General features: G+C 34.6%; 1 protein-coding gene across 8 annotated transcripts in view; it reads left to right on the top strand.

Moving 5' to 3' along the window:
* Positions 1 to 754: 754 nt before the first annotated feature.
* Positions 755 to 27077, top strand: part of LOC118189934 (neogenin-like) — a 482712-nt gene continuing 456389 nt past the window's right edge. For 5 of the 8 annotated variants that reach the window (XM_085807362.1, XM_085807356.1, XM_085807346.1 and 2 more), the window contains exon 1: positions 756 to 1046. In XM_085807362.1, coding sequence (XP_085663488.1) covers positions 962 to 1046 — 85 coding nt within the window. In that variant the 5' untranslated portion in view covers positions 756 to 961. Of the gene's footprint in view, positions 1047 to 27077 lie in introns of all 8 variants that reach the window. The other 3 variants (XM_085807353.1, XM_085807342.1, XM_085807380.1) reach the window with 2 other exon arrangements.

The following is a 27077-nucleotide window of genomic DNA, read 5'->3' as shown; positions in this document are numbered from 1 at the left end:
TAATACAGTTTCTTCACGTATTAAAGTCAATAAAAGCAATAAAATGCATATTAAAGTCAATAAAATGATGTCATTGATTTTATTGATTCATTAAATTAATGAATTGATTAATTTCATAATCAATTCATAAATTCTTTAATGAATCATTCAAATCTATTTAAATTTATTTAATGCGAATTAAAAAAATTAAAATCAGTTAAATTTTTCTTTGCTGAACTAAGTAGGAATAAAAAAAATTATATTACTTGCTTAGTTTTTGATGGTTTGCTATCATTGACGTCTTTTTTCCCCCTTTTCTTTTTTTCAGTTTATGCTTAAATTTCATATTTCTGCTTCACTTCAGCTGTTTTTTTGTTTGACAGTTATCCGATTCTGATAAGCCTTTCCTTTCTTTTTCTTTTTTCCTAAAATATCCGAGGTTACTTCTGGATGAGCAGATAATCCCAAAGAACAGTCCCGAAAACAATATTTCTCTTTCATGACGCTGAGGAATCAGACACCTCATCAAAACGCCGCTTAATTACATGCAGTAATTACAATGTTGGTCTAACTATGTTATCTCAACTTCAAAACGCTGATGCATCATGTTCTCCTGTCACCGCAAAAAAAAAAAAAAAAAAAATTAGAGCAGCCTACCGACCCAGAACTTGAACTTTAAATCCATTGGCGACCCGCGAAAAACTTCTCTTGGCGCGCATCCAGAAAACGGGCGCCGAGGCAACCAAGGATCTTCGCCAAGAGAGGCCAGAAACCCTGCCAGACATTCGGGCGGCTTGAGCGCGGGGTTAACGGTTCCTCTGAAGCAGAAGATAGTAGAATGCCGACCTGGACTGATCTGTAGTGTGAGAAACTCTGGGTGAGAAGATCGCCGCTTGGATTATTATGCCTTTGGAACTTAGCTTATGATGATTTCATCACAGTGGGTAGGTGTGTTGTTGTGTGGGACAAAGAAAATTTAAATATGAATTTAGCGCCAGGACTAAAGATATTGCGCTGGCTGTCAAGGATTTTGTTCATCATCTGTGCATGGGAGATCATAATAACAGGTAACTTTTTATGCAGTCCTGGTTCTCTTAATCGTATGTAAATTAGTTGTGCCATATCAGAGCTTGGAAACAATTAACTGTAAATCATAATATATATTTATACATTAAAATTTAAAGGATAAAGTGATTAATGAATAACAAATTATTAATTAATTCAAGCGGTGCATTTCTTTTGAACTGGAATAGTGCTGCTAGATTGATCACTCAGATGAGCCTGATCGTAGTGATTAGATCACATTTTTTTCGCTCAGTGTTGTTTGTATTTTCTGTTACAGTTGTGACTAAATATGCGTGATATTTTTGAAGAATATTGTGTTATTTTTATTATTAGAAATTCTATGATAATCACAATATGTGTGAAATTCACGAAATTTCCGATTTTTGCTTTTGAAGAAATTGTTTCCTGGTTTCCAGGATATTGATCTAACTCCCTCACGCCAGTGATTCTTCGTGTTTTCAGTCTTCTTTTGTTTTAATGAAAGTGCTAGTCAGGAAGACATTTATATTTTTCTTTTCATACTGAACTCCAAGCACTAAAGATAGTAAGACTTTACTGCCGCGTAGGTGTGGAGATATTAAAACGTAACTTACTTATGAAGGCATTTTTACATTACTACATTAGATTGTTTATATTATGGGTTTTATTATATGCTATGGCTATCAAAGGATGAGAGGCCTTCGTGGAGGATTATATGAGGGAAATTTGCTGATAGTCATCGGGGAAACTCTCGAAAATTTCAATGCATCCGCCCTATTTCCCGGTATTTGAACCCGGGTTACACTACCCGTGTTCGGTAGTTTGACCGCTTGAACACTGAGAAGTATTTCACATCTTAGAATAATTTTAATGTTATGTATGGCTTTTGTGAGAGAGCGGTTTGATTTGTGACTTCTTAAGAACATTATTGTATTCTCGGATCAAATTCCTGCGATTAGTCCCTGCATTTATAAGTATATTGCTAAACCGTAATGATACATTACGAGTTGCATGGCTTATTCAAATTGTGAATAATATATTATTGTATTGTGAGATAATAACGTAATTATTTATAACGTGAAGACGCTCAAAAATTTAAAGAACTTTAAAAAAAGTGTGTATCAGTGTTTCCATATAAATGTGTTGGGATACTTTCACCTGGGTTTTGGGAATACCTTTTATCCGGCATCCTGTATAACCGGATAAAACCTTACCTGTTTAACCGGCTGTGCTTTCGTAAAGAATTCTTTTTGTAAATAAAATTTCTTTCACCGATTTATGGCAAAAATACAGTAGATACATGGGTCCTTCCCGTGGTGCATTCTCAGGGGATTCTAATTGCCAAAACAAATTTTATCGCTCCCAAATTCTTCTGATGCGTGCTGTTCACGCCGGTTCTGGCGTCGCTCTTTTTCATACACAACGCATACTTTATTCAAAATGCTTGCTTGTTTGTTTAATCGAAGACAACGAAGCACACGACGTGTATAGAAGTTAGTGACGTCGACTGTCGTAACGAAGGGCCGGCGTTCGAATCCCAGAGAAGACTTAGATGTTTGTAAGCATATAGTGTCTTTACGGCACTCAAAATACATTAATTAAGTTACTCAAAATACTCCCCCCGGGGTATTTTCTTTTGGAATTCCATCTGGAGACGGAGTTTACCTAATATGCCTAATTTACCAATATGATTCATATTTGCCGGCCTTGCCTTCAACCTATAAATTGTAGCTTATGTTTAAGAACAGAGATGGCATCGAGGAGAGCATTATAAGATTAAAATTATCCCGCATAAAATTATCAGACATTTCCAAATCGTGTGCTTAACAAGATAGTTTCAGCGAATGGAAAGGAGGGGAAACTAACGCTACTTTGAAGCATATCTTATTAATTCTAACAACTAATATTCTTGAGGTTTATCGTTTGCTGACATGTTTTACAGGCAAACAGACATCACACTAATGATTTTGGTCTTCTGTAAAGCTGGTCGCCTTAGAAAATTTGACTTTCGGTAACGGTCTACGCCAGTGTTTTATTTATTTCTTAGAAATACTGTCTTCTTTTAGAGGTAAACGCTACGAGAGGTTTCAGCTACATTTATTGTTGAAAATTCACTATGTTTCTACAGTTCTTGCCCATAAACAGAGTTCAGTTATTACAGATTTGATCGAAACTTAATTATGCTGCTTATACGAAAACCCTCGCTATCTATTCTAGTGCTGTATTCAGACTTTTCTGATATTTCATACCTTTCTAAATGTAATATTTTATTGAATAATTTGTTATCAGCTAGGTATCGTCCGTGAAAATTTTGTTCGGAAATTAATATTGTCCAGTCCATGTAAATTTTACAGTATTTTCATGACGTGATCCATTTGACGCTCATTAGATGACCTAATTTTATAAATCATCTGATATTCTCTCTCTCTTTTCGTTTTAAGTAACCAAAATGAAAATGATTTTAAGAAAACAATTTTTTTAACGAAACTAAAATTTAAATTTTATTTACTGAATGTTTATCAAAACATATATTAATAGTAATATTAATGATATTATTACATATATTAATAATAACAGTAATATAAATTGCAAAAAATGCAGTTTATATTTATTTTATGTATTTTATCAAATTTTATTATTTATTTGAATATATTCATATTTCAATTTATATTTGTTTATTCGTTTCAGCAAGAAATTTCTGAAGGCTACACTTTGTAATTCAAACGTATTGACCGCATAATATTAAACTTTGAGCATGACATTTATTTAAAATAATTTGATATTAAATAAATGAATATAAAAAAAATAATAAATTAATAAATATAAAAAAATATGTTGAATAAACGATCATATAACTTCCTTTTAAAATAAACCAATACTGAAAAATGTCTCAAGTGAAACATAACTTGAGAATAAATAATGAAAACCTATTCTCTTTTTTTAGTCCAAAGGGACAATTTGCCCTGAAGGACTAATAATTTCGTTTTGGCATTTTGCGTCGAAAATTTTAAAGGCTGTATCACTTTTCAAATCGTTGCGATCATATATTGTTGTCCTGTTTTATATTTAAATAAATTAAATAATGAAGAATCTGCATAAATGTATGTATGTTTTTCACATTGTGATAAAACAACGGTACCTAGAGAGATTAGAATTTAAATAACGTAATCTTTCATAGAATATGGGCATGTAGAAGCCCTGATTTGAATTTGAAATTTGTGTTATTATCGATTTCATATTTTGTAACACTTCAACGAATTTTTGATTAAAAAAACTAAACGATTTCAAAGCGAGCAATGGCAACACTATAAGAAATAAAAATTATATCCAGCGCCGCAACACTCTGTATCGGAAACAAGATGTCTCTGTATAGATATGCTCATTTTAAAATTAATTTGCGATATTTCTGTTGAACTGAATTTTATAGTTTGAGTACGAAGAACATGATATTTAATAAATAAAGGTAACACACAAAACGTTAAAAAAAACACCCCTTTGGATGTAATTTAAAATCTGAAACCTTTCAGATTATTTATTTATTTATTTTTTAAATTTATTAATTTTTTTCGTACATGACCAGTAAAAAATAAGATATATTTGTAAAGATACAAAAAAGTAAATAGAAACTTACTTTTGAAATGCTAGAAATAGTACGTACTTTTTTCGAATATTTATTTGGATTAGAGGTCTTTCCATGTAAAAATAACGATTGACGACATTTCACTTTTCGATTAAAATTTTTATTTTGTTCTGAGAAATATTAATATCATATGTTCTCATCATCATCACCATCTCAGAAGTTTTTGAATTGCGATATAAGAATATTTCTTATTTTATTAAATGGCAAAAGTATATCCTTCGATCGACAGCTTATTTATATCCTACGTTTTGAGTGAAGAATAATTCCAAGGTAGCAAACGACATTTAGCGATGTTTCCCATTTCAAATCATACGTTCTGCTGCCAGAAATTTTTATTGCATAATATTTAAACTTTGTAATCCTTTATCGAAATCTTTCAAAAAATATGTTAACACCCTCGGTATGGAGAATTCGGAAATAATTTAAATACACCTGTAGTCGTGACTATAACTGCATATGCAGTACATTTTTCAATTAGAAATGTGGAAGTAGAACTAGGAAAAACTATTCTTTATTTGCCGTTTGCTTTCAGTATTGAGGAATATTTTAGATAAAGAATAGTGTTGGACCACCATTTCACGTTTTACAACATTCTTCTATTCGAAGATATTTTTTATTTTCACGATCATAGTCTAGCTAATATTGTTTCCATTTTCAATTTTTTCTTCTCTTCCAAATAGGGTAATGTTATCTTATTGTAAAAAATCAGTTAGTATATGTGTATATAAATAAGAAACAATATTCAGTTTGATTTACACATACTATGGAGAATGAAATTGGAAAAGTTTACTCGCCTTTTGTATTACTGTAAAGTTTCCGATGAATTTTGATGTATGTTGTGAAAATATTTTCGTATAATCATTCATGTGCAGCAACTATTTTCTTCATTTCAGTTCATTTGTATGTTAAAATTATCAACAACAAATTTCTTTGAATTTTTTTTTCATTTCTCTTGGGACAGTGAGTCGCTTAATATGTGTTCTCTTAGTTTTGTATTCTGCAGTAAAAATATTTTTTAAATACCATTTTGTGCAACTACAATAGAATATCCGTGTTGGAAACAGAACTTCCTTGAAAAATCATTATCTGATGTGTTTTAAACTTGTCAGCAATTTGGTATGATTGTAGACAGCCTCATTGAATGTCTGGCAAGGCTGAATTCTTAAGACTTGGATAACATGATCAGATTTTTCCGAAATACCAAAATTGATAAGACAGTTATCTAAGGCTGAAAAGAAAGAGGCCTGTAGGGATTTTAACACGGGACCCGTTTGCAAATCTCGAGCTTTAGTTGCATACGTGTTTTAAACACGAGAAACATATACAAATCATCTTTGTACCTGTTACAAAACGCTTTGTTTCGAAACTATATGCTGGCCATAAGAAATATTCTTACACATTCGCCATTAATAACGTCCTGCAAGAGGCTTGTAGTTCTGTTAGCTGCACGTGAACTTGGAAAGTTTCATGAGATCAACCATTCAGTGAGTGATGTTAAAATGCCACCAGATAATGAATAGGTTATAGGATACCACGACATGAACTACGGTGATCATGGGACATTATATAAGATTAGAGGAAATAAGGAATTTCTCTTAGATGCCAGAATTTGAAAGTTCTTTATGATCTATATACATATAAAGAAGAAAGTCTGTGTGTTTGTCCTCTAATAACTCAGTCACTACTTTAGCTATCGTCACCAAACTTTCTACGATTCTTTTCTGGGTCCTGGAAAAGGTCAACGTCCACTTTTTTCCAAATAAAAGTAGCTAAGATCGGAGATATTAATTAAAAACTCGAAAAACGATAATTTTCGTCCTCATTTTTCCGAGTGGCATTTTCTGGTTTACGAGCGAAGAACATGATATTTAATATATAATGGTGACACACAAAACGTTAAAGCAAAATCTGAAAGTTTAAGGGTGGTTTTTTTTTTTTTTTTTTTTTTTTTTTAAAGTTTATCACATTAATGTTCAGTTTTCTAAGTAAGATGGCTGACATATTTCTTTTTTTTTTATTTTTTATTTTTAACACTTTATGTGTTAACTTTATTTATTAAATATCGTGTTCTTCGCACTTATGTCATTTAAAATTCAATTCAACAGCAAAACCAGAAAATATTTAAAAAACAGCATATCTTGAGAATTCCCGACAGAGTGTTAGAGGTTACCATACATATTTTTTGTATTCGCTATATTAGTCCTTTAAAAACTGAAAAAGTATATGATGATTTGAATGAGTCCAGCTAGGGTAATTTCGTAAAAATGATTAATATTTCTCATGATTTTAATACATGTTTATTTAAATTAATCACATTAAAAAGTAGAAAAATATTTATAAAAACTGTGTTTATTGCTTTTAAATCGCTTAGTTGATTACTCAGTATCCTTTCAGATTATATTTGAATGCTCCACCGAATAGGAACACGATGACGCTCGGAAGATATAAGTATTTTATTTTTGGCCGCAGCAACACACTGCTTTCATACAGCCAAGTGTAAAATTAAAACTAAAAGATAAATAAGATAAATAAGTACTTCATAGGATCTTACGTTTTTCCGAATGGCAACAGTTTCACACGCTGGAGATAAAATATTCCATTTCGAACAATATTGCCACTGCTGGCTTACAAATCGTTGTGTTTGATAATTAAAAAATTTAGGTTCCATAAAATATGAAATTCAAATTTCGGGCTTTCAGGTTCACGTGTTCGGGGGGAGGACTACGCTGTTCAAAATTTGATGGCCTTGGATACCATCGTTTTTTAACAATGTGAGGAACGTACATACATACATTCATGCAGATTCTTCATTATTAATTTCTGTAAAAATAACACAGGCGATAATATTTGGTGGCAACAGTTTAAAAAGTGATACAACGTTTATAGTGAACCAACGCAAATTTGCATTTCGAGACTTTCAGCCCCTTTTGAAGTAAAACTACCTTCATCCTTTGGGTTTAAGTGAACTGCAACAAAGAGAATTAATTACCAGTGCTAGTTTTACATAATCTGATTCATTTTTAACTTAAAGTTTAGACTTAACTTCCCCACATGTTTTGTACAAAATACACGAACTAAAATCGTCTTCCTTTTATAAAAATATCCGTTGACGCGGGTAAGATGCGTGACTTCAGCTATTACCAGAAGAGCATTTGCATTGTAGAATATTACATGTGTAACCATCATTTCCCCCACAAATAGGGAAATTTCCTTTCGTTAATTAATATGAATTTCCCCGTGCTTTCAGCATTTTCTTTTTGCAACAAAGTACCGTCACTAAGCCTTAGTTACCTAGTATTTATTTCCGGTTTAGAGCAACGTATAATGAAAAGGCATCTCGTTTGTTTCTGCTATAAATTCACTTAAATAGTTGCGGAATTCGCTAAAAGATATTCCAAAATAGTTACTTTATCTGTTGATCGCAAACATATATTTCCAGTTATAAAGAATTTCTTAAAATAAGGTGTAGAATTTTGCGAATGCGGTCTCGGTAGTGCGGGTGAATAGTGCTCTGTCTGTGAAAAAGTTGCAACTTTTTATAGTGTTCAAAGGAAAGGACCGATTCAGAATAACTTCTTTTTATTGTTTAGTTAAAAGCAAAAGGTCTGAAAAATAAAGAGACATATTCAACAGCGAATTTACTGGCGCAGAATTATTTACCTTGCTTTTCTAAGCTTGTAGTCAGGTCTTTTAGAAAGGAATTGAGAATGCAGAAGGAAAAGAAAGGTTGTTTCACTTGACCAGTTTGACCACTACGCTAAATGTGTGCTTATTAATGCATAGATATCAACAGAAAATCTGCAGATACGGCTAATGTGAAAACGACAGCGTAAAATTATGATTAATGCACAAATATCGGAAAAAATAAATTTTCGGGGCGTTAAATCACCAACAGGCAGTATATGCTGTTAAGAGTGTAACTGAAATAATAATAAAATTTATATACATTCTTTAGTTTTTCTTTCAACGAAAAAAGCTTGGGATATTTCTTTTTTTGGGGGGGGGCTTCTTTCTTTCCTTTTTCCTGTCCCCAGAATCATTTTGAAATTCCTAAAGCTTTTAGAAATATGGCGAGCTGTGTTTTTGTTTACGTGAGTACGATAAAGCTGACAAGAACTACCGTATTTACGCGAATCTAATGCGCATCGTTTTTGGCCAAATGTAGTATTCAAAATTGGGGTGCGCATTAGATTCGATGGCGCATTAGATTCGAGTGCAAAGTTCGCCGATGACGTCAACCAAATTTCTAGACTACGTTTACCGTTACATTTATCGTTGATACATTATTGCATAGAGGATACAAACTGCAGAGTACGTAGTCACGAAATGGAGGGCAAACAGAGAAGAATGTCATATGACGCTACTTTCAAACGTAAAGTAATTCTTTATGCTGAAAAAAAAAATGGCAATAGAAAGACAGGGAGAGAGTTCAACGTAGCTGAGAGCAATGTTCGCTTGTGGCGGCAACAGAAATTGGCACTGTTTGCAACTAAAGCTAGTAGAAAGAAATTCACTGGCCCTCGCAAAGGAAGACACCCTAAAATTGAAGAAAAAGTTTTGGAATTTGTACGTGAAAGGAGGAAGAATGGACAACCTGTGACTAGTGACACCATAAGAAATAAAGCAAAAGAGGAGGCTGAAGTTCTTGGAATACCGAAACAAGAGTTTAAGGCTAGCCGTGGATGGGTGGATCGGTTTATGAAGCGGATGGGTTTATCTCTAAGACGCCGTACAACAATATGCCAAAAGCTTCCTGCAGATTTTGAGGGAAAACTACTAACATTTCAGCGGTATGTCATCACACTTCGGAAGGAAAAGAATTTTTCAATGGGGTAAATTGGCAACGCTGACGAGACGGCAATTTGGTTTGATATGCCTCGTAACTACACCATTACGGATAAGGGGACTAAGGAAGTTATCATCAAAACTTCGGGATGTGAAAAACAACGCGTAACAGTGATGCTGGCAATAACAGCAGATGGGTGCAAACTTCCCCCTTTCTTAATCTTCAAACGGAAAACATGTCCTAAAACCCCTAAGAATGAAAAGCTGTTCCCAGATGATGTCCTGATTCGAAACCAAGAGAAGGGGTGGATGACGGAATCATTAATGCTTGATTGGCTCAAATGTATGGAAACGCCGTCCCGGTGGGCTCTCTAATCCACCATCAATGCTTTGTCTGGACGCATTTCGTGGTCATCTCACCGACGACGTAAAAAAGAAGATGCACAGCCTAGGCAGTGATCTTGTTATCATTCCTGGAGGGGTTACATCTGTGTTACAACCCCTGGACGTTAGTATAAATAAACCTTTTAAGGGGTACGTTTAGGCGGAGTACGAAAAATGGTTTTGTGAGCCAAACCTTGTATTGACCCCCGACAGGAAAAATTAAGCGTGCTGCACCGCACATTGTTGCACACTGGGTTTCTGCTGCCTGGAAAAGCATCAAAGCACCAATGATTGTGAAATCTTTCAAGAAATGCTGTTCAAATTCATTGAATGGCAGTGATGATGACGTGCTTTGGAACGCCGAGGATGACGATGACGATGATGAGGAAAGAAGAAATGAATCTGCTTTGGACGAAAAGAGCTGCGAGGATTCCAGTGATGAAAACATTAGTGAATAAAGACGTTTACTATTAATCACTGATTGTAGAAACTGTTAGCTAGATTGAAATGTTACGATTTATTTCATGTTCATATTTTACGATAGGTACCGTATATACGGTAATGCTAATTAACAATGATTGTTTCACATGACAAAAGCCCACTAATAGGTTAATTCTATGTTCTGCTACTTTATGTATAAATCCATTGTTGTATAAAATATGGTATCTAAATTTAAATAAAATTATCATACCATTAATTGATAGTTTATATACAAATCCATTGTTGTATAAAATAAGATTCAATAAATTCCTTATATCATTGATGCGCATTACATTCGCCGACAAACAATTTTTTTATTATTTAAAGTTTTAAAATGGGGATGCGCATTAGATTCGCATAAATACGGTATCTGCCTAGGGTGGGGGAAGAATAGCTTTGTAGAAACTTTCTAAGGTTAAAGCGGCTGATAGCCCACTGGTGTCCGAGCGGTAAAACTGAGCACTGGGGGGCAGTTCAGTCGTGTGTTCCAGTACCAGTGACGGGCTGGCTGCATGGGCGTTCTCGTGTCGTTTCCCCGTGCAATAACATGGATACACGCCAGTTTTCCTTAAGAAGTCCTCCAGGGGGCATCCTTCTCTTCCCGTGTAGTGTTGAAGCAGGTAATAAATAATAATAAAGTGACCTTGGTGTACGTTACGCTGTAGAGTCAATAATGTTTTTTGAAGGAGGAGATATGAAAAATGTGCAGTGCCCTGGACGGGACTCAAACTTAGACCTCTCGAATACGCTCCGAGTGTGCTACCGTTACACCACGGAGGCATGCAAAAAGGAGGGAGAAAATACCTTATAACGTACAAGGAAAATCACAATAAACTCGTGTAGCCTAAAGAACTCAAGGCGAACCAACAGTATTTCAAGGCTTTAGCATTGGTCAACACACTTCCACGTAAATCATTTTTGTATGACAATGAACATAAAAACTGAAATCGGATAATTTCTATTACTATCTCGATACATGGTTTTTGGTGTGAGAGTTTCTTGCAAGGAGGTGGAAGTTAATTTATTTAGACAAATTCAAATTGTAGACACAAAGCATGTATGCATTTAGAAGAATACATTTATAGAAGTCTTTCTAAAGGAAATTCCTCGTATTAACGTTATGCATGCGAAAACTATACCAATTCTATACAGCCAGCCCATATACGATATTTGAAATCGGATCGAACTATCAGTGTTCAGCGGTCTTCATGCCACCGATGGGCCATATCACTTATATCATTCTACTTGAATTCCATTCATTCAGTTATATGATCTTCGCTTATATAACTGTTAGAGACATTAGGTTATTTCGAAAGCAGAAGAGATGGAAAATGAACCATGCCCTCTCCAAGACGCGAACCACGGACCTCTCGAATACGCGTCGAGCGTGCTGACCACTATACCACGAAGGCATGCTAAAAAGGCGGGAGAAATACGTTATATACTCCTCCTTTCAAAGGGCGACAGGGAATTAGGGGACCTTTCGAATACGCGCCACTACACCACGAAGGCACGCTAAGAAGGCGGGCGAAATAACTTATAAACTGAAGTCATGTTAGCAAAGTTTGCTTATATATTCCATTGCCATATGCCATACCATGGCCTTCATTTTTATTCCACATTCATCATAATTTTCGCATCGCTGTTTCCTACGGGCTGTTTTTCGGACGCTGCATCCAGAACGTTTTGGTCAAGAAAAAATCATATCGCGTGCATTGTTCTTTCTTACCTTCCTAATCCATACGTCTAAATTTCCCTCGTTTTTATTTACAAACGATTTAACGCCAAAAATAATTTCAACGTGGCTGATCGCTATTATAGCTTCATCGGCAAATCCTTCCACTTTCAGATAAAAGGGATCAGTTTCTGTCAGCCATGTATAAGCGTTAAGCTTTATTTTATGATTTAGATGTATGATTCACGGCATCAAAAAATCGTTAGCTTCTTTCAAAAGGTTTTTCAGCTTCTTCGATATAAGTCTAGTAAACGTTTCATGCAGGGTCAGACTAAAAGTTTTAGAGGCCCTTGAGAACTTCAAAGATTTTAGTAGACCCACATACACTTACCCCATTCTTTCTCTCTCAGTCTTGATTTATTTGAAACGTACATCTATCTATCTCATTATAAAACCTGCAGTGGCAAATTTGTATGGTGGCCCGTTTCCTGCGTCTCAATACCATTTTTGATGCCGTCTTTCTTTTATGTCCTAAGCGAGTACTTATTTTACTTTACCAACTCAGGTTTTGGGGAATATTGCACGAATAATTCGCAAACGGATAATCAAGAATTCTGTATCACCTTAGTTCTTCTGTGTCTCTTTGCCACTTTCTAGTTGTTTTAGCAATATTTTACCCTGTTTGTTTATTATTATATTCAAATTAAGCAAACGAATAATCATACGTAGCGTACCTAAAATAAGAAAACGGCTGAAGACGAGATTCTTGCTTCAAATTGTAACCGAATTCTGAACACAAAGGACTAGTTCTTGTAGGACAGTTTCAAATATTATTTCACGGAGTAAAGAAATAGTAAGAAAATTGAAAGGACTTTATTCATTTATAGATTGTAATATAAAATTGTTAACTAGGGATGGGACATTCGAATCTCTGTAATCTTGAAGAAGGAATTGAGATTCAAAACCTCAAATCTCATTTTTTCCTTGTTTTTGAAACCGTCGAATCTGTTAAATATATTTTAAATATTTTAACTCAAAACTTCAGAAAGATTAATTTTACTGACGTCCAAAGTATTCATTAAACGAAGAACGCAACTCTTGCAGTTCACTAGCACTCACTGGATTATGGAAATCACGTCGTGGAGTACTACACTGGGTTTTGTTGGGCCAATCTTCCAGAGTTTTCAAATCAGTGGCGCGCACTTTCTGGAAACCTTTGGAGACTTAACTCTCAAACCATCTTTATAGTTCTGGAATAGATAACTTATTAGTACTAACCAATCCTGGATGTCTCCAGCAACTCATGTTATGGTGTAAAACTGCTGCGCGGCGCAAGCAACTCAGGATATCCATCAGTTATTCAGCGATTAAAACGTAAACTATTAATTGAAATTTGAACTGTTTCTGAAATATATTTATCAAATTATGTTTACAAAATGAACCACAAGATTAGATTTTTTTATTATGTACTTCATTTAATTCTTCTAAGCTAACTGACCTCGTTCAAAAGGCCGATTTGGGCAAAAAAAAACTGAAATGTTTTTTATTTCACGTTTTTAAAGGCCACACTCTTAGCTATCAAAAACAACTTGATATGTTTATTAGAAGTGGAGACATACCAGTTTTTCTGAGAGACGACAAACCGGAAATTATCCTTTGCCACCGCGGAAGTGAAAGTTTAAATGGCAAATTAAAAATGGAATTTACGCCCTTTTTTTTTAATGTGATTTGTTAACTAAATATGAGCATTTCAATTAGTCTGGACAATCTGGCAAAGTATTTTTAGTATGAATTTTCTCGTTTTCGTTTGGTTCACTTGTGTAGTAATGTTAATCAGAGAACTTAAAATGGGATTTTTGATTTGTTTTTTAATCCAAAGGGGCAGTTTTCAATAAAGGACTGTTAATTTCGTTTTGCATTTTGCGTTGAAGTGTCGGTTCACTTTTCAAATTGTTGCCACCGAACATTAGAGCCCTGCATTATATTTAAAGAAATTAAATAATGAAGAATCTGCTTAAATATATGTATGTTTCTCGCAGTGTGATAAAACAGCGGTACCTAGAGCCATCAGATTTTGAATAACATAATATGGGAAGCCATCTAATATAGAAGCTATGTATATCTAATATGGGAAGCCATCTGGAAGCCCGAATTTGAAATTTGTTTTATTATCGATTTCATATTTTGTAAAACTTTTAAGAAATATTGAATTAACAAACTCAACGATTTGAAAGCGAACAATGAAGACTGTGTATCGGAAATTCTAAAAATAAGCTCATTTTAAAATTATTTTGCGATATTGCTGTTGAACTGAATTTTATGGTTTAAGTGCGAAGAACATAATATTCAATAAAAAAGGTAACACAGAAAACGTTAAACATATGGTTATCTCATAACATATTATTAAATAAAATAGTAAAAAAAATTTTAAATATGAAATTCAGATTCAGATTTTATATATTTTTTTTACTATTTTATTTAATAATATGTTATGAGATAGCCATATGTCGACAAAATGTTTGTAACAGTGATCCGTTTAAAAATTTCTGCGGATGAGAAAGCTTATTTAAAAACAGCATACCTTTAGAAATTCCGATAGACAGGCTCGCGCACTACAGATAAAAATGTTTTATTCCGTATAGTGTATTATCACTGCTCGCTTTGAAATCGTCGACTTTCTTCATTAAAAATTCTTTAAAGTTTACCAAAATATGAATTAGGTAATAAAACATATTCGAAATATTCGCACATATTCAAGATTTGGACTTCCAGGTGCCCATATTCCGGTGGAGGACTGTGTTATTCAGAATTTGATGGCTGTAGGTATTATTGTTTTATTGTTTTTTCAGAATGCGAGAAACATACATACATTCATGCAGATTCTTCACTATTTAATTTCTTTAAACGTAATATAGGACAATAATGTTTGTGGCAACAATTTAAAAAGTGTTACGCCGTTTATAGTGAACTCCTTTGGCCTAATAAATTGAAAAATTAAGTAGTTTTCCGAGTATAAATCAGAAATTAGCGGAACGGAACAAGGTCTAATCAGAACAAATATAATTCTTTCAAATGTGTAGCTGAAGTCTGCTTATTGGAAAAATTGCAACAGCTCACCGTATATCTTTAATTTCACTAATAAGTATAGCGAAGCCTTTCATGGCGATAACCTTTCAAAGTGGATAATATTTATAGGAACATAAATGAACAGTGATTTTGAACATTATCGACAGTCATATCCTGTGAGGCGACCAGTTTCATGGAAGATGGAAATTGTTTGAAATCTAATAGTTCGATTAATTTCATTGTTACAAGTGAGCAACTAAAAAAAAAAAAAAAAAAAAAAACTTAAACCATAAAACTCAGTTTAAGAGCAATATTGCAAAATAGTTTTAAACTGAGCATATCTTTAGAATTTCCTTCACGCAGTCTCACGCGCTGGAGATAAAAATGTTCTTTCTGTACAACGTTGCCATGGCTCGCTTTGAAATCCTTGAGTTTGTTAATCAAACATTCGTTGAGGATTTACAAAATATGAAATCGATAATAAAACAAATTCAAATTTCAAATTTGGTCTTCCACGTGCCCCTATTCGTAGGAGGATTACGTTCGTACAAAATTCGATGGCTCTATGTACCGTTGTTTTATCACAATGCGAGAAATATACATACATTTAGGCATCATTTTTCATCATTTAATTTCTTCAAATATAATGCAAAGCTCTAACATTCGGTGGCAACAGTTTGAAAAGTGAAACGGACATTTAATAGTGAAGCAACGCAAAGTCGCCAAACGAAAACAATAGTCCTTCAGGGACAAAGCCCCTTTGGACTAAAAATGGGCAATGCCCTCACCGAGATTCGATCCCTGGACCTCTCGAATAACGCGTCGAGTATGCTTCCAGTTACACCACAAAGTCATGCGGAAAGAAGGAAAAAATACCTTATAAGTGCATTAATTCTCTGAAATAATGCGACTAATATTCCAAAATACTTCTTTGCTCCTTCTGTTGCCGAAATTGTCTTGGCCGAGAATGGTTCGGAAAAATCTGCTTACTTTAGGTTTAGATTAATGGTATATGAGCTGATTTCGTTTCAGATGTTTATGAGGCAGCTGCTGTTTTGAAGCTAATTTGAATCAGCTTGACGAGGACCTACAGCTAAGCCAAAATTCATTGAATATGTATATCGCAACGGGGTTCTTTGAAGATCTGTAGGGAAGCATAGCATGTCTCCTTTTCTAAAGCATTTGTAGTCTTTAGTGTTCTGAGTATATAATAATGATGATTTCTTTATGGATGTCTACCCATCACATTTAATGCTTGAAGAAACGGCAGAAATAAGTAGATAAAATCTACGTGTCTTTCAGCTTTGGATGGGAGGATGGCTGGTATCAAGCTGCTAGGAATTTGTTAAGTACTTTTAACTAATTGTTGAAGGAAGTCAAACAATTTTTCTGCTGGTAGTTTTAATATCAAAACGTATTTTCCTCTATTTTTATTCGAATCTGAGGCTTAAGAATAAGAAGAATATACTCAAAGTGCAAGTAGATTCGCTAGATATGTACAATTATTTTAAAGCAGAGAATGAATAAGTTTGAAAGCTTTAAACTGTGGTAGAGATGACATCTGTTGTCAAATTTCTAAGGTTATGAAGAGACTTAGAAATTAATTGTGTGATGTTGTTTGTGACTTGTCTCACTTCTCTGATAGTATAACATCTGATCAACTCCACGAATTTTATTGTGGCCAACAGGCAAGGGGTGCACCATTGGGTGCCTTAGGCCTTGGTTACCTTACAAGTGACAGAACGACTTTCACCAGCTTCGTCCGAGTTTTGAAGCATTTTCCTCGGCGGACGGATTTAAGGACCAGTTGCGAGATAGACGGCTCCATCTTTCAAGAGCTTTCGTAATTCCAGAAGGGAAAAGGGTCTTTCGACTACATTGCACATCTTTGTACAGTATTAATAATCTGTTCATTAGACTTGAATTTTCTTGCGATTTCATTCTTGTTTATTTAAATTGTAGAGGGGAATAATCCATCTACGCTGTATTACGGATTATTGCAGGGGTGGGCGAAAGCTGGCCCCCGGGTAGAATGCGGTTCTCTTAATTGCTTATTCCTGCCCCGTTATGAAATTGTGTGCAACGAACCTGTGCATTTTCGTTCCTTTCCTACCCAATTTTGTACGTCAATTATCAAAATGAGAATCATCGGTGCACATCTATTGTTGCAGTGTATATGCGCATATATACTACAATACATTAGGTATTGTAGAAAGTATGTGCATCCACTAAAGAATATAGTTCTACCATTTCTAGCAGCTTTAATTCAGAACTTAAGCAATTAAATATGAGTATTTTTGAAGAAGACTTATCAGAAAAGAGAACTTAGGGAAAAGAAATTTTAGTCGTAAATTTTTAATTTATTAAATTATTTTAAGATGAAACAGTACATATATGTAAATTCTGGCGAAGCTCCGAATTGGCATTAGCAATAGCCCAGCAATACTCTCTTTCTAAGAAAAGCAATAAAATAATCAATTACCCCCCGAGCTGAAGAAAGGAAGGCAGTTGTCATGGGAAGCTCAGTTCGAGTTTCATCGTACACCCAGAAAAGGGGGAGGGGAATCTTTGCTGATTAAACTCGCCAAATTTGGAAAACAATTACTAGATTATCCGGCATTATTCGAGCAATCGGGCATTTACGAGTGGTTAGTGCGTACGGATAACTTAAACAACGGAAGGAATAGCTGTGATTTTGTCCTTGTTATTTTGACGCAAGTTATATTAGTTTGGTTGGCATCGGCCCACTATCTCCCGAGCGGTAAAGCCGCTGAACACTTGTAGTTTGATACAGGGTTCGAATCCCGACGAACAGGCTGGCTGCATGGACCTTTTCTTGGGTTTCCCTATGTGTAACGCATATACGAACCAGTTTCCCATAAAACGTCCTCCGCGAAGGCAACCACTTCTCATAGGCAGATAGCCCTCGAGTGCTTTTTGCCATAACTAAATAAGCCAAACGATCGCAGTGAGAACAGAAGTAGTAACTTAGTAAGTTGCGGAACTCCATTGGTGAATATTCTCATGCAGAGTCATCTTAACCTCGTACTCACCATCTTAAAATAAAACGTATGAAATTAAGTGCGTCAATTGCTATTTTAAAAACTATTTTTTAAAAACTTTCTACGAAAGCGGGGTGTTCCCCTCTTCTCACCTCGTCCTGGCAAATGCTAGAAGAACCGCCAAAGATAGTCACACAAGCACAATTGTACCTTGCGACGACCTTATGAGCACGGGCACTTAACATGCCCATGGTTAAAAGCATTTGGCCGTGGTTGAAAAGCGTTTTTTTAGCCCGTGGTTAAAAGCATTTGTCCAAGCCATGCTCTAGAGTCTAAAAATTTGTCAACCTTTTCATAACGCTGCAGAAATTAATCTTCTTCCTTTGTATTCTAGCATTAAAAGAGGTGGAATCCATCTCTCGTTCATTTTGCTAACTATGCAATGAATTTCAATTAATGCTTTCCCTCTGCCAATTTCTCTGACTTTTCTCCGATGTGTGATTCAATTTCAACTTTCATCTGGTCTTCTTTAAAAATACCTGCTTCAACCATGTAATCTAAATTTAGAGCTCTCCAGACTGATTTTTAAGTCTCGAATAAATCTGACAAGGACATATTCGTTAGTCAAAATTTAATGATTACATCTAGCAAAAGTATTGTAAAGTCGAATTGCCGCTAGTAATCACTGGTTCAAATATTATGTGTTTGCCCAGTAGGTCATGATTGCATTACACTCTTGATAAGAACGAAACCTGAAATTCTAGTTTATATTTTAACGTTTCTTGTGGTCATAATGCATCTTTGTAACGCTGAAACGAATCTAGAAGTTGTTTCTGTGGATGTTGTGCAATGCATATATATCGCTAGATTAATGGGGCAGGATAACTAAAACGACTGTGCTCAGTTTATAGACTTGACAGAATGGTTTTCTTATCACAATTCAGTTTAATATTTGTGTCACGTCTCATAGCCTTTCCTTCTACAAATCGGTCTGAACTTTGGCAGCGATATATTTTACTGTCGTCAGAACTCTTTGAAAATCTTCCGAGTATTATAAAATACGATGAGTCGTGTAGTGGTTGCTATAAAAGAATAATTTAATCACACCTCATATTATGTTCACTAATTTTAATATTCTTTCCTTTTCGTGCTTTGAAAACCGAATGTTTCCTTCTCGCTGTTTGTATCAGTTATCCCTTTTTGTTGTTTAACACTTATTACTATGGTAGAACTGCATATATTATCACAATAATATCACACATTATTATTTTAATTTTATGGCCTATATTCGAAATATGCGTTCATTTTGTAAAGGGAAAGACATCTCAGGGCATTCTTGTAAGAGAGAGAAACTACCTTATATACTACCTTTTATAAAGTATATAAGGTAGTTTTTAGGTAAGGTATATAAGGTATATAAGGTAAAGTATATAAACTACCTTTTATAGGGCGACCGGGGATTGGGGGACCCAGTCGCCAAATCCTGGTGGAAGAATCATCATCCACCACGTTTTAGTTCGGGTGACACAGCAGAGTCATTCGTTAAAAAAAAAGTAAGCTGGACTCGAATCTAGACTTCTCGAATACGCGTCGAGTGTGCTTCCGTTACAGTACGAAAGCATGTAGAAAGGCGGGAACAAATACCTTATACGCTTTTGAAACAATTTCAAAATCTTCACCCCGTGGAAGATAAATATACAAATTTACTTAAGGATGAACAACGCTGATGAAAAATATGCACCAGAACGCTGTTTATCCGAACCTTTTAGAACATCAACATTTCGTATGAAGGGTTTTTTTTTTTTTTTTTTTTTTCAAGATAAAACCGTGGTAACTGTTTTTGACATTAAAGATAGAAATAATTACTCGTAGCATTGCTAAGAAAAATATCTGCATTACAAAATATATTTATCTAAGAATAAACCCTGTATAAGACGATCGCTTACAATTCCAGATGGTCGTCTTAATGAGGAATTCTCCACGAAATAGTTCACTGTATTTACATGCATATTCTTTAAAATAATGAAAGTTCTTTTGAGATACTATTTAAAATTCAAAAGTTGACGTTGATTATATTGAAACTTGCTGTACGTTCGATTTCGTAGATCTACCTAGTTTTGATAATGAGTATCTATTTTTTTTTAATATTATTTTCGCAACAGTGAAATGTTTATCTGAGAATCATACACAAAGCACCAAGTTTCGTCTGGAGTCGTTATTTGTTCGAAACATTTACCTATTTTTCCCGCTTCACAGCGAAACTTTATCGCTATTCTTTGCTAATAGATATTCACTGAATCAAAGAAAACTATTAACTGCATAGAAAATTCTGTCCGCAAGCAGACGATATTTTAGAGGAAGCATATTAAGATCTCTTTGTTTTACACTGTATGGAGGTTTGCTAGAATTTGTTTAAAAAAATAGTTCTGAAACTCTGTATTCGAGAAGGAATTAGCATTATCGATTAAATAGTTTGGAATATGTATTGTCAAGCAGCAATTTCTACAAATTTCAAACTGCAGAGTTACAAACTCTAAAAATGGGGACATTCATAAAAGAAACACATGACATAAAACCTTCATTGAAATTATATTCGCTCTCTTTCTTCCGCGTTCTAAATATGTCCTAATGGCGTCCGTGAAGAAGCGTTTGAAGAAGAAAATATTTATTCTTCCAAAAATGGCTGTCTTGCAAAGATGCGGCTTTAGCGACAAATTAACTGCAACAGTCCTCCATGGGTGATCCTTCATCTGAATATCATTAGCGACCCATTTGCAATTTGAGAGCGAAATATAATTAAGTTAACTGGAGAGTCTTTACCTTCATCCTCCCCATTAGCCCGCAACGTACGGTGGTGGATGCGTTAATAAGAAGTTTGACATGATTTGCTGGCAACACGATCCTGATCTATTTTAGAGTGATTTGGAGGAAAGCGGAAGAATGTTTTCTTTAAGAATTATAAAATTATGGAATACATGTCGAGAACGATTTTGATTTTTATTGCCTGTGGATTACATAAAAATGGAAAATTTCGGTACTTAAAATAAATTGAATAATGCTCCGTTCTTGATTAGCCGGTATAATGTGGAATAATTGAAAACTTGAATAAAACGGAAGCCTGGCTTTTAGATTAAAAACATGGATGTAGTATTTTTACCAGCTAATGAGTAGAATAAGTTTTAACGTTCCTCTTTATATTTCGATAAAGTACTTTATTTATTCAATAATCAATATATTATTGCAATTACTATGAATTTAATTTAAATAATTTAATAGTTTCCTGGTCTGAAAAGTGTAATAAATCTCTATAGTGGCGCCCAAACTAAAATATGATGATCAATAATTCCCACCATATGTATTTATTTAGTCGACTGGGTTTTGTGCCTCTCCCAAGTCATCCTTTAAAAGGGCATAATGTAAGGAATTATCACATTCCTCTGTCCATGCTGTTGTGGTTAGCATGCCTAGCTAGCAAGTGGAAGATGAGTGGTTCGAATTCCGGCTAGGGTATAGTTAAGCAATAGAAAAGTATTGTACTTATTACATGTAAAAGTTCTGCCGTATAATGCAGAACATCGATTAACCGGGACTTGAATAATCAAGAGATTCCGTTATGGCAGTTCCGCTCGCTCTGCTGTCTTAGAAAAGATGACAAAGGTGGAGATAAGAGGCCGTCCTGGCCTTGAGGATGGTAAGTCACTTTGGAGTTTGATTGTGGTTCGGTTTTTGTGGCAAATAAACGTCTAACCGTCCTCAATCACGACGACCATTCGTGAATGCGTTGCGATCCCGAGAGCCTATCAGACACTGGCAACACGAAACATTTCAAATATCCGAAATTATCGTAAAGTTGCACTTATGCGATAGCGGTGAGGTGTTTAACTGCTACGGAACAGACTCACGACAGTACCCCGAAATTACGTATCGACTTAAAGAACACTGGAACACTCAGAGCAGCGCTTACTCATCTGAGTTAATAGATGGCATCACGAACAAACAGCAGCAGTCCAAGCAGCATCTGCGAACGAGAGTCCAGGACTGCCACATTTATATTATAATTTGATCATCTTTATAATGACGAGTGTATATGCGAAGAAAGACGCGTAAAAATGTACACTGCAAATAAAAACTGTGTCATATATTTCCGAAATTCTGTAAGTTTATTTATTTGTAATTAGGTATTATAAAATACATTTATAACTTAAGTATTAAAAGTTTTATCTAACTTCTGATTTGCGTAGATTGGTCTCTTTAATTATATAAATAGTTAAAGATTTTGATATTAAAAGTGTCTTTGGTGGTTAAAACGTTCGTATTTTTAAACATAGGTTTTTTTTTTTTTCCAAATGACTTCCCAAATAAGTTTCTAGAGTGTTGCTATTTCACTTGATGTAAGACCGCTAATTTACCTTTCAAGTTATAAGTGTAATATTGTTTAGTAATAACTGAAATTATACTCAGTATTGATAACAAAAATCTTTATTTCTTTAATAATGTACTTTCAGCTATCGATTATCCCGAAGGGGGGATGGATTAATAAGATTCTGTCTAAAATAAGGTTATTTATTATCGCAGGACGACTGGCAAACTATTAGCAGTAAAATAAATTATTATTAATAATAATAATAATAATAAAACTGTCTTCGGGGGGTACAGAGCTTGTTATAATAGCAGTGAATGCAAATTATGTCTGCCAAATCCATAAAATTAAAAAATTTCACTCGCATTTGAATTCAGTGACATCGTTGAAGTAATGTTGTAAATATTTTTCTTTAGTGCCATTTAAAAGTTTGTTTCTTCATTTCCCAACTATGTCTGTTTTTTCGTTATTTACAGTGTATTCGTTTGCAGTAAAATATGGATTTATTTTATGCTACCAAATGAACCTATTTTCCTTGCTAAGCATTCCCGTTAAAGGTTAGGTTATTTAATTACGGCAAAGCCTCGAAGAGGGCTATCTGCCTAAGGGGAGGGATGCCTCCGTGGAGGACTTTCTAAGGGAAACTGGCTCGTATACACGTTACACATGGGGAAAACTACGAAAAAACCCATGCAGCCAGCCCGTTCGCGGGATTCGAACCTCGGTCCGAACTACCAGTGTTCAGCGACTTTACCGCTCGGCCGCTGGTGGGCCCCATTCCCGTTAAAATACATGTAAATTGTTAAAAGTATTTTTCTTTTAATTCTATTACTTTTTTTTTTTTTTTTTTTTTTTTTTGCGTATTTTTGAGCTGGCCTTGGATTAATGGTGACTTTAAATTAACTGTGCGCATCACCCTCGGTATCACCCCGACTGATCGGGAGTCGACTGTTGTTACATGACATAATTTAAAATGCATTAAACTTCCAATAAATCCAGTTTAGAATTATGAAAATGTGCAGCAGTATTATAATTGATACGATTTTTCTAATTCCATATATTCCATATTTCGGCACGGAATTGTTTAGTTTGGTTTATCTTCTCGCTCGCATTAATCTAATTCGGTTTACAAATTACGTGTTATTTATCCCTATTTACAAAAGGGCCTGTTCTTGATCTCCAAGACACGACCTAGAAAATATCTCAAAATTTCAAGCCCACCAGCAGCTCTGAGCGGTAAAGTTGATGGACACTGACAGCGAACGGGCTGCCTACATGGGCGTTTTCTTGGTTTCTCTTATGACTAATGTGTATACAGGCCAATTGCCCTTAGATAGGCCTCGAGTACTTTGGCATAATTAAATAAACTAAATGAACTATACGGATATGCTATATTATATTTTGTAGCTTGAAAGTTGCTGCAGTAGAGTAAGAGGTAATTTTGTTTTTGGCCTTGTAGGCCTGTGCAGCAAACATAACTTTCTGACATTTATCAAAGTCTTCTTAAGTTTAGTCAATTTAGCGAAACCTTCGTGTTAGATAGAAGCTAAAAATCTATATTGTTTTGAGAACTTCAAAATATAAAACTTTATAACTGGTGGAGCTATTAGAATTTTGAACTCGAGCAGCTACTAGTCAGTAGTACTTTGGAAAATTTTCCAGTTTCATAGAATCTGAATTTTTTTCGCTTTTTTCCGTTATCTGATGACATTACTTTCATTTCATTAATAACCTTTTTATATCGATAAGTAAAAAATATATATATATATTTATATAAAGATAAAATATTGAATTTTCTATTACGCCCAAAGGGGCATTTTTTTCCATGTACACATACACACACGTTTCGAGAGCATTTGGGCTAAACCCGTTTGGACTAAAGATATTTAAAAGCAGCATATCTTTAGAAATTCCGATAGACAGATATAAATGTTTTATTCCGTACAGTGTTCTTTGAAATTGTCGAGTTTCTTCATCAAAAATTCGTTAAAGTTTTACAAAATATGAAATAGATAATAAAACATATTCAAAATATTCAAGATTTGGACTTCCAGGTGCTCAAATTCCGGTGGAGGACTGCGTTATTCAAAATTTGAATGCTCTAGGTATTGTTGATTTTCAGAATGCGAGAAACGTATATACATTCATGCAGATTGTTTATTATTTAATTTCTTTAAAAAAATAATACAAAGCGATAATATTTGGAGGGGGGACAATTTCAAAAGTGGTACAACCATTTATAGTGATTTGACGTAAAATACCGTTTCGAGACTAATAGCCCTTCTGGGTTAACATACCTTTGGTCTAATAAATGAAATAAAATTTTGTTGTCTTTAAAGCGGAGGGCGGTATTTTTTTTTTTAATCTTTAAGTCCCACCCCTCCCCCGTCCTTTTAAAATTATGTTACATTTGCTTAGATCTGCTGTCAGTTATTATACATTCAAGAACTACTCATTTTCTAACGCTGCAGTTCTTAATCTTATCTTTATTGAAAGTGGATTGGTAGCATTGACCTCTATCAAGTAACGATGAACGATGCAATAATTCATCATAATTCTATAAAGAAGCGAAAGAAGATGTTTCACTTGAACACAAAGTTATAAATGCATGTTTTTTTTACTGTCAGAAATTTTTTAACACCTCAAAGAAGTTGTTATTTTTTTTTCAGTACACGATTTTCATGGTTTAGAGAAAGACAGATTGTTGAAATACTTACTGTGGAAAATGGTTTTTGTAAACCTTGTGAACAGACGATAAAAGTGAAAAAAAAGTGCGCCGCGAAATCTTGAAGTAATTAAATTTTTCTAGCAAAACTTTCCTGCTGGCATTAATTAATGATAAAAATTATATCACAGCAAGTTTTTTTTAATTGTTTATAATTACAGTTTGAGCAATTTTTTAATATATAGTATTTTATGTTCTTTATCTAACGTTTCTTCTCAATGTTAATTTAATTTCGTATATATTTATTAATATCTTTTTTTTTTTTGTTAAACTTATTTGATTCCATCTTTCACAGTTCGAAATTTAGGTCCAATCCAAATCAAATTCACAATATTTTCTGATTTATTTTTTAATTCGCATTTTTAATAAGTTTTATAAATTTTGCAAAAGCATTTTTGAATTATAACCTATAAAATTTTTGCCGTCATCTTAAATTGGATGTAATGTCTTGCCATACCTTCCAAAAAATTAGTTTTCTTTTTTTATTCAAAATTTCCCAAGATATATGTGAATTTATATATTGGCGTTTTTTGAAATTTGACAAATTTCTTATAAATGATAAAAACGTCAAATCTTGCTTACGCGCTTTGTTAAAATTATTTGAAAGAATGAACGATGATGCCCCACCCAGAGGGAAAGTTCTGACTGTTGCTCCCGCGTGCACTCACACGTCTTTCGAACAATTGAGATCTGTACATCACTGATTGCTGATTGACGAACAACTGCTTCAACGTTTTAAGTCCCTATCACATATGCCCCGTCGAAAGGGACGTTTTTCAGGACCCGCACGTTTCCACGAAACCTACGTAGCTAGGTTAGCATTTTCACTTACTAAACAGACTTTAACTCCAAACAGTTATCGGTTATCGCTCAGATTGGGATCGCGTGATCCTTCAGAAGCAGGACTTTCGTCTGATTGGTCTTGATCTACGCGGGACACAGCTACAGACGGAACATTTTCGGTGAAGTTTCAAAATATCCTGCGTAGCCAGGACATCGTTTCCGTACCTAGGCGGGACTTCGTTTCCAGAGAAGCTATGTCTTATAGGAATCCTCCCGTGTAAACCAATGCTACCAGAATCACATTTTTCAGAAAAGTCCCGTCTAGCGGGCACCGTCGCTAGACGTGATAACCCTTCTTGTGCTCGACTTGTTTATGGATTTATTTTTCCTGCTGTCATCACCCCGGTGCTACTTTTAATACTATGGCGGCTGCCTAACAAACTGCTGTATTGAAGGGCCTGGGCTGGAATCATAGTATGGATGCAATTTTCTGTTCCTTCATAGAAGGCAACGGTAGCCCACCTATTAGGTGTCTTCACAATAAAGTGACCATCGATTCCGGGCCGTAATTGTACTCAGTGCCTATAAACGACTAGAGTCCACCATTGAAGGGGGGGGGGATTTCGCCACGTGAGTTATTCTTAGCACGAGCTGAAAAAAGTGTGCTAAGATGTGTTTTTAAATTTCACGGTAAGTTTCTTACGAAATTTTATAAAATTCAATATTTAGACACTAGTTTGAGTCGTAGAATCGAAATATGTGAAAACTCGGTATGTCACTTCTGAAAAAGTCCGATTTTATGTCAAAATACCTATGTTACAACGATGCTATATATAAATGCAACTATGCATCGTAAGTTGCTCTTTAGAGGCATGAAAAACGCAAGTTAAATTTCGTCAGTCAGCCCATTAGTAGAGGAGCTATAGAACTGTACCCCTGCCCCGTTTTTTTTGGTCCAAGGTATCATGTTTTGTGCATCATGTAAGATAAAAACTAAATACTATAACAATCGGATTGATCATTTCATAAAATTGTTATAAAGGCAGAGATAAATAATATGACACTATTATTATAAGGCATTTTCTCCCTCTTCTCAGCACGCCTTCGTGGTGTAATGATTAGCACACTCGGCGCGGATTCGAGAGGTCCAGGTT

The sequence above is a fragment of the Stegodyphus dumicola genome, chromosome 1 (genome assembly GCF_044657685.1).
Source record: "Stegodyphus dumicola isolate Sdum_Otavi_A_Nest chromosome 1, ASM4465768v1".
Classification (NCBI taxonomy): Eukaryota; Metazoa; Arthropoda; class Arachnida; order Araneae; family Eresidae; genus Stegodyphus; species Stegodyphus dumicola.
This window is presented reverse-complemented; position numbering and strand designations above follow the sequence as displayed.